Here is a 9,190-nt window from a genome sequence, read left to right on the forward strand (position 1 = left end):
TTTTGTATATAAAATATGTTATAATAAAATATGTTATATATAAAACAATAAAGTATATCTATATATATAACATTGTTTCCAAGATTAACTGATATATATTATATGTTTATAATTCTTCAATTTGAACAAATATGTATAACTAATAGGAAATATACGTATTCTTTTAGTATGTGGTACATAATAATAAAGAAATAAAATATTGGTATATAAGTAATAAGAAAATAATTTTAATTAATATCCTTCAGCGGTCCTTCATCTCTTGAACAAAAAACTAGTAATAAAAGCATATATATAGATTATACGTATATGATGCATTCTAAAGAAAAGTACATGAAATTGAAAAATACATATGTTTCGATTATATAAATCGGGCAATTTTTATTTTTGTATCACTGTTGGCAATCAAGGATTGATACAAAAAATAATATGATTTATTACAACACATTTTTTCACTAATTAAAGAAAAAAAGCCATATTTACAATAAAGCTGAAATTTATAATATTTTTCATATTTGCAAAAATATTTTTGTCTTCATTCTTACGTCAAAGAATAATAAAAGTTAATTTTCGAACTTAAAGAGAGAGGGAGAGACAAGTTAAATCATCGCTCAATAATTAAACAGATATTGTAAAATTTTATTAACATGTAATAAATTAAAATATGAAAATAAAATCAAAAAGTTTAAAAATAAAAAAAATGAAGATTATATACATATAGAATGTAAGGGAAAAAGGAATATACATATTCATAATATATCGGATGTCATTGGTTGCTTGCAAAGTATAAAGACAAAGTACATATATATCTATTCTCTCTTTCTCTTCTTTATTTCTTCCATTTTTTCTCTTATTGCAGAAAAAGAAAACAAAAGCTTTAGAAAAGAACGAATGATAGAGATGTATTTATTATTGATGAGTTAGTTAATTCTTTGCGAGAAGCGAATTGTATCTAAAGACGATAATAAAAATTTGAGTTCGACATTACCCTTTAATTAGTGCGGTTTGTAATTGCAAGTGATTCTCGTGCAATTTTTTAATTTTAAACATGTTTCTCTCGCCAAAGAAAAAAAAGCAGAAGAAAGAGAAGAAGGGAGCAATGCAATCGACAGAGACAGCAATGCAATCGATGGAGTCAGCAGTGCTATCGATGGAAACAACAATGCAATCGACGGCAACAGCAATGCAATCGATGAAGACAGCAATACAATCAATAACATCAGCATTACAATTGATGGAGACTATGACATCGAATGCGTGGAGTTTTTCTTATACTGTAGCCCGAACCTTGAAACGGCCAGACTTCAATTTTGGATGGGTATAATCTTAGATTTTCACAATCACTTAATTTCAAAGCAAAATATTCATCAAGTAAATATTGATATGTAGATTATACATAATTATACTTTTACGCGTATTATCTACAATTTTTAGAGTATATATCTCACTTTGACGAGTGAAATCTCACTTTCATAGATTGAAAATTGAATCACTCTTTTTCAAAATTGGATCAATTTTCACTCTTTAAAGTGAAATTCCATTCCAAAAATGTAGAAAATAATACAATTCCTATTTTGAAAATAATTGTATTAAAGAATATATAATTCTTTCCCCATTCGATATTAATACACTAATGATTTATTTGCATTATCCGAAATAATAATCGTAATCATATATTATATTGTATATATTCAGTGAAATGTGGAAGAGATACACAAGTTAATCAGTTTAATATTTTTTTTGTAGAATGTAATTGAAAAGGGATATATCAAATCAGCACTCGGGAAAGAATATGAAATTTCATATGTCACAATCAAACAGGCGGCGTCTTTTCTAAAAAGATACATTTTGAAAACACCTTGTTTCCAGGTAATAAATAACATTATAAAGTTTAATTCTTAACACTTTTAAAATTAGTACAAATTAATAATCTGAGATATTTATAAACATGTCATTATGTATGCTTAGAAAGTACAATCACAAAATTGTACGATCCATATTTCAAAATATGTAAATATCAATTACACAAGTGTGTATACAAATAAGATATATTAATAAGTATAAAAAGTATATTTTTTTATTTTATATATTAAAAAGACTTAAAATATAACTAATTATAACTATAAATCAAAATAAATTATATATTATGGATATTTGCTACAACGATAAAATAACCGAAAAATGTTGTTATTTTTTATCTGCTTGTAAAAAAGAAATAGAAACATATAAAGCAGAAAAATATACTTTTATCGCTCTGCAATCAGTTATTATATAAAAATTACAAAATTTCAAAATTAATGTTAGAAAATTATAATAATTGAAAATATTTGAATTCATTTTCTGGAAAATTTCGTTTTTCAGTTTCATTGCGTTGCTGTTGCAAATAATCAACTTACAATTTAAAAACTATTTTAAATAATAATCTTATCGTATATATTATACACATAAATAGTAGAACAAAAAAATATCAATTTTATTCCTTTCCTCTCTCTTTCTTTTTCTCTTGCAATGCAAAATATAAATAAAAAATCTCTGAAGAATATTTATTAATCGAATGTAATATGATTGCTTTAGAGCGAACGCATATTCAACAGAAGGGATTTCGATATTTATCTGAAGAAAGAACTTTATCAAGTTACCGATAGCATCAAAGCACGCGGCGTGATTTACAGTTTACTACATCTATCAGAAGAGCAGAAATACAAAGGTGTCATAACAATCTCATCAGGCAGCTTTGCATTTACTATCTGTTATTATGGAGATCGATATAAGATACCGGTGACGGTGGTGCTGCCGACAACAACGGCAGAAGAAAAACTCGGGATATGTCGAGCGTATCTATTAGCACGAGTGCTTGTCAGGGGTAATAACTTACTAGAAGCTCATCGTGCGGCTTTAGACATCGCCATGAAGGAAGACTTATTTTATCTTGATGGGTATTCTTCTTTTTAACAAAATCTTTTGAAAATTTGATTGGACGCATTCATTGCTTATTGTCGTGTTAACACGCACCAGTAAGCAATAAATACATTCAATCAAATTTTTAATACAAATTCCTAATCAGTATACAAAATTTAAAAAAATATTTTTTTAAGTGTCTAATTAATATTTTTATGTAATAAATATTTTTTATATATTGTGTGTTAATTAGGTTGACATAAAGATGTATTTAATATAAATATAAAAACAGCTTCAATTGAAATCCTTAATACAATGTTAAAATGTTATGTTATTAAGTAAAAATATATGTTTTTTATTATTTGAAATATTTATATTTTGTTTTTATACTCAGATTAAGTCAGTATACAACGTTTTTAATATGCGCTACTAGTGCATCCCATCGAAAATTTGTTATTAATATTAAATAAAAATATCTTTTTGTTAAAAAAAATATTTTCATCAATATAATATACCTATTTTCGGTATGCTTCCAATTTTATCACTCAAAAATTAGTTAATTTGAAAGACATTAATTAATAATTTATTTTATCATTTTTATTATTACCACAAAAGATATACTTCTTTCGTTAATAATAAGTTCATGAGAGTAAATTATTTAATATTTCTTCGATAGAAATGATCATCCAAACATGATTATTGGTCAAGCCACCTTGGGCATAGAAATTATAAAGCAACAAAGTGAAATTGATGTGGTACTTTTGCCGACGGCAATTGAAGGTTGCGGATTAACAACAGCTATTGCAATAGCTATTAAAGGGTGCAATTCAAAAATAACAGTTATTGTAAGTTAATAGCTCTTCTATATATATAATTTATACATTATTTTATTTCATTAATTAGTACATCAAGGAAAAGTGTTGTATTCACTTAGATAAATTATTTGTATTATAATCTTAATTCTTAGGAAGTTCAAGGTACAAATTCTGATTTATTCCAAGAGGTGAAAAAACAAACGGATTCACCTAAAGAATTGAATATTCCTACGAAAGAGTATGTAGCGTGTCCTTTAAGAAACATACCACGTTGCGTGATCGACAGGTTTATTTCCGTAGCTCCAGAGTGGATTTATTATGCATCTATACAACTACACAAGTCTGAATGTTACTACGACTGTTATGGAGCAATTGCTTTAGCTGCAATTTTATCTGGTCAGCTTGATGATCTACGGGGAAAAAGGTGACTCCTTTTATAAATACGATATTTTTTTCGAATTTATTAATTTATTAATTCCGTAGCAATTTATATATTTTATAATCGTAATGTATGCACTATATGCAATTTAAATTTCAATTTAATAATATTACATAAAATCACATTATGAGATTGTTTTTGTAGGATAGTTATACCTTTATACGGTAGAATGGATTTGAGTGAAGAAGATTTTACTATAGATAGATGTATCTTTAGACAATATCATCTCAGGCTGCACCTCACGTAATCGAAACAGCTAAATTATAAAAAAATTATGTATCTGTTATAAGCAAATATAATCAAAAATACAGAACAAGTCACAAAGCTCGAAAAAAATTCAATCAAAGTTACGAAAAAGACGAAGTTTCTATATTGGAGACTGAAATAATTTTATTAACAATATCCCGTATGTATATCAGATATAATATTGAAAAAATTCAACGTAATCAGATATAATATTGAGAAAATTTTCAATTTTATCACAATAATAATGGATGTCGTATACCGCATTAAAAAATTTTGAAATCTGTATATATTAAAAAATTTTTTTAATGTGTGTATAAACATGATGTTTTAGTATTACACAAAGATTTATCAGTCTTGGTGTCTAGCAAAATTATAGTCAACTAAAGGCATACTTAGCAAACAGAAGTTGAGAAGTATGTCATAGTGGATATGATGTACTTGCCTCACAACTTGATCATATCAACCGGTGTTTAATATTGACTGTACCATTTAATATTATATAAATATTAATGTTACTTCAATCGTTTTAAAATTAGATTTGAAATAAAATATAATCCCAAGAAAAAATGTTAATATAAGGAATATCTTCTGTGGCTGAACTTTGAAATAAAATATTAATACATGTAGCAAAATAATTTTAATTAATTTCCTTCAGTATCCCTTCATTTCAAAGAACAAAAAAACTAGCAAAAGTATATATATAATATGTAGATTATATATATATAATGCGTTCTAAAGAAACGTATGAAATTGAAAAATATATATATTTCGATTATATAAATCGGGCAATTTTTACTTTTGTATCACTGTTGGCAATCAAAGATTGACACAAACAATAATATGATTTATTACAACACATTTTTTTCACTAATTAAAGAAAAAAAGCTGTATTTACAATAAAGCTGAAATTCATAATATTTTTCATATTTGCAAAAATATTTTTGTCTTCATTCCTACGTCAAAGAATAATAAAAATTATTTTTCGAACTTAAAGAGAGGGGGAGAGACAAGTAAAATCATCTCTCAATAATTAAACAGATATTAAAATTTAATTAACGTGTAATAAATTAAAATATGAAAATAAAATCAAAAAGTTTAAAAATTAAAAAAATGAAGATTATATAGATACAGAATATAAAGAGAGAAGGAATATAAACATTCATTATTTATCGGGTGTCATTGGTTGGTTGCAAAGTATAAAGACAAAATATATACATATCTATTCTCTCTTTCTCTCCTTTATTCCTTCCATTTCTTCTTTTATTACACAAAAAGAAAACAAAAGCTTTAGAAAAGAACGAATGATAGATGTATTTATTATTGACAAGTTGGTCAATTCTTTGCGAGAAGTTACTTGTATCCAAAACCGATAATTAAAAATTTGAGTTCGACATTACCCTTTAATTAGTGCAGTTTGTAATTGCAAGTGATTCTCATGCAATTTTTTAATTTTAAACATGTCGCCAAAGAAAAAAAAACAGAAGACAGAGGAGACAGCAATGCAATCGACGGTAACAGCAATGGAATCGATGAAGACAGCAATAGAATCAATAACATCAGTAATACAATTGATGGAGACTGTGACATCGAATGCGCGGAGTTTTTCTTATACTGTGGCCCGCACTTTGAAACGGGAAGGCTTTAATTTTGAATGGGTATAATTTTAGATTTTTACAATCACTTAATTTCAAAGCAAAATATTCATCAAGTATATTGATATGTAGAATATACATAATTATACTTTTACGCGTACTGTCTAAAATTTTTAGAGTATATCTCACTTTGATGAGTGAAATCTCATTTTCATAGATTAAAAATTGAACTATTTTTTCCAAATTGGATCAATTTTTACTCTTTAAAGTGAAATTCCATTCCAAAAATGTAGAAAATGATACAATTCCTATTTTGAAAATAATTGTATTAAAGAATATAAAACTCTTTCCCCATTCGATATTAATACACTAATGATTTATTTGCATTATCCGAAATAATAATCGCAATCATATATTATATTGTGTACATTCAGTGAAATGTGGAAGAGATACGCAAATTAGTCAGTTTAATATTTTTTTGTAGAATGTAATTGAAAAGGGATATATCAAATCAGCACCCGGGGAAGAATATGAAATTTCATATGTCACAATCAAACAGGCGGCGTCTTTCCTAAACGGATATATTTTGAAAACACCTTGCTTCCAGGTAATAAATAACATTATAAAGTTTAATTCTTAACACTTTTAAAATTAGTATAAATTAATAATCTGAGACATTTATAAACATGTCATTATGTATGCTTTGAAAGTACAATCACAAAATTGTACGATCCATATTTTTCAAAATATGTAAATATCAATTACACAAGTGTGTATAAAAATAAGATATATTAATAAGTATAAAAAGTATATTTTTTTATTTTATATATTAAAAAGACTTAAAATAACTAATTATAACTATAAATCAAAATAAATTATATATTATGGATATTTGCTACAACGATAAAATAACCGAAAAATGTTGTTATTTTTTATCTGCTTGTAAAAAAGAAATAAAAACATATAAAGCAGAAAAATATACTTTTATTGCTCTGCAATCAGTTATTATATAAAAATTGCAAAATTTCAAAATTAATGTTAGAAAATTTTAATAATTCAAAACATTTTTGAATTCATTTTCTGGAAAATTTTGTTTTTTAGTTGCATTGCGTTGTTGTTGCAAATGAATAATTTACAATTTAAGAACTATTTTAAATAATAATCTTATCGTATATTATAAACATAAATTGTAGAACAAAAAAATGTGAATTTGATTCCTACATTCCTCTCCCTCTCTCTCTCTTTATCTCTTGCAATGCAAAATATAAATAAAGAATCTTTTAAGAGTATTTATTAATCGTATGTAATATGATTGTTTTAGAGCGAACGCATACTCAACGAAAGGGGTTTCAATATTTATCTGAAGAAAGAACTTTATCAAGTTACCGATAGCATCAAAGCACGCGGCGTGATTTACAGTTTGCTACATCTATCAGAAGAGCAGAAATGCAAAGGTGTCATAATAATCTCATCGGGCAGCTTTGCATTTATTATCTGTCATTATGGAGATCGATATAAGATACCGGTGACGGTGGTGCTGCCAACAACAACGGCAGAAGAAAAACTCGGGATATGTCGAGCGTATCTATTAGCACGAGTGCTTGTCAGGGGTAATAACTTACTAGAAGCTCATCGTGCCGCTTTAGACATCGCCATGAAGGAAGACTTATTTTATCTTGATGGGTAATCTTCTTTTTAACAAAATCTTTTGAAAATTTGATTGGCCGCATTCATTGTTTATTGTCGTTTTAACACGCACCATTAAGCAATGAATGCATCCAATCAAATTTTCAACACATTCCCAATCAGCATACAATATTAAAAAAATATTTTTTAAGTGTTTAATTAATATTTTTACATGTAATAAATATTAATTAAATATTTTTTAAATATTGTGTGTTAATTATGTTGACATAAAGATGTATTTAATATAAATATAAAAAAAGCTTCAATTGAAATCCTTAATACATGTTAAAATGTTATGTAATAAGTAAAAATATCTGTTTTTTATCATTTGAAATATTTATATTTTGTTTTTGTACTCAAATTAAGTCAGTATGCAACGGCTTTAATATGCGCTACTAGTGCATCCCATCGAATTACTCGTATTAAGTAAAAATATCTTTTCGTTAAAAAAAAATATTTTCATCAATATAATATACCTATTTTCGGTATGCTTCCAATTTTATCACTCAAAAATTAGTTAATTTGAAAGACATTAATTAATAATTTATTTTATCATTTTTATTATTACCACAAAAGATATACTTCTTTCGTTAATAATAAGTTCATGAGAGTAAATTATTTAATATTTCTTCGATAGAAATGATCATCCAAACATGATTATTGGTCAAGCCACCTTGGGCATAGAAATTATAAAGCAACAAAGTGAAATTGATGTGGTACTTTTGCCGACGGCAATTGAAGGTTGCGGATTAACAACAGCTATTGCAATAGCTATTAAAGGGTGCAATTCAAAAATAACAGTTATTGTAAGTTAATAGCTCTTCTATATATATAATTTATACATTATTTTGTTTCATTAATTAGTACATCAAGGAAAAGTGTTGTATTCACTTAGATAAATTATTTGTATTATAATCTTAATTCTTAGGAAGTTCAAGGTACAAATTCTGATTTATTCCAAGAGGTGAAAAAACAAACGGATTCACCTAAAGAATTGAATATTCCTACGAAAGAGTATGTAGCGTGTCCTTTAAGAAACATACCACGTTGCGTGATCGACAGGTTTATTTCCGTAGCTCCAGAGTGGATTTATTATGCATCTATACAACTACACAAGTCTGAATGTTACTACGACTGTTATGGAGCAATTGCTTTAGCTGCAATTTTATCTGGTCAGCTTGATGATCTACGGGGAAAAAGGTGACTCCTTTTATAAATACGATATTTTTTTCGAATTTATTAATTTATTAATTCCGTAGCAATTTATATATTTTATAATCGTAATGTATGCACTATATGCAATTTAAATTTCAATTTAATAATATTACATAAAATCACATTATGAGATTGTTTTTGTAGGATAGTTATACCTTTATACGGTAGAATGGATTTGAGTGAAGAAGATTTTACTATAGATAGATGTATCTTTAGACAATATCATCTCAGGCTGCACCTCACGTAATCGAAACAGCTAAATTATAAAAAAATTATGTATCTGTTATAAGCAAATATAATCA

At 26.4% G+C, this 9,190-nt stretch overlaps 3 protein-coding genes across 3 annotated transcripts in view; 2 read left to right on the plus strand and 1 right to left on the minus strand.

Annotated features, from left to right (window-relative positions):
• The window catches only part of LOC108745511 (serine/threonine-protein kinase D3), a 30,306-nt gene that overhangs the window by 11,160 nt on the left and 9,956 nt on the right, over positions 1-9,190 (minus strand). The gene's annotated exons all lie outside the window — the stretch shown is intronic.
• LOC108745512 (L-threonine dehydratase catabolic TdcB-like) lies at positions 1,007-4,138 on the plus strand. Its single transcript, XM_018481689.1, has 5 exons — positions 1,007-1,315; positions 1,744-1,866; positions 2,572-2,933; positions 3,572-3,740; positions 3,863-4,138. The coding sequence occupies exons 1-5, from the start codon at positions 1,046-1,048 to the stop codon at positions 4,136-4,138; spliced, it is 1,200 nt and encodes a 399-aa protein (XP_018337191.1). The 5' UTR covers positions 1,007-1,045.
• LOC108745409 (L-threonine dehydratase catabolic TdcB-like) lies at positions 5,697-8,877 on the plus strand. Its single transcript, XM_018481547.1, has 6 exons — positions 5,697-5,705; positions 5,865-6,050; positions 6,472-6,594; positions 7,309-7,670; positions 8,311-8,479; positions 8,602-8,877. Exons 1-6 carry the CDS (start codon positions 5,697-5,699, stop codon positions 8,875-8,877), a joined length of 1,125 nt encoding a protein of 374 aa, XP_018337049.1.

The sequence above is a fragment of the Trachymyrmex septentrionalis genome, unplaced genomic scaffold (genome assembly GCF_001594115.1).
Source record: "Trachymyrmex septentrionalis isolate Tsep2-gDNA-1 unplaced genomic scaffold, Tsep1.0 scaffold14, whole genome shotgun sequence".
In the NCBI taxonomy this organism is placed as follows: Eukaryota; Metazoa; Arthropoda; class Insecta; order Hymenoptera; family Formicidae; genus Trachymyrmex; species Trachymyrmex septentrionalis.

What these genes read in the sequence shown, in the direction of transcription:
- LOC108745512 (XM_018481689.1), top strand. Translation starts at nt 1,046, where the DNA reads ATGTTTCTCTCGCCAAAGAAAAAAAAGCAGAAGAAAGAGAAGAAGGGA. An exon ending in CAGACTTCAATTTTGGATGG is followed by an intron (nt 1,316 to 1,743) that starts GTATAATCTTAG and finishes TTTTTTTTGTAG; the next exon opens with AATGTAATTGAAAAGGGATA. An exon ending in GACTTATTTTATCTTGATGG is followed by an intron (nt 2,934 to 3,571) that starts GTATTCTTCTTT and finishes TTTCTTCGATAG; the next exon opens with AAATGATCATCCAAACATGA.
- LOC108745409 (XM_018481547.1), top strand. An exon ending in AAGGCTTTAATTTTGAATGG is followed by an intron (nt 6,051 to 6,471) that starts GTATAATTTTAG and finishes ATTTTTTTGTAG; the next exon opens with AATGTAATTGAAAAGGGATA. An exon ending in TGAAAACACCTTGCTTCCAG is followed by an intron (nt 6,595 to 7,308) that starts GTAATAAATAAC and finishes TGATTGTTTTAG; the next exon opens with AGCGAACGCATACTCAACGA.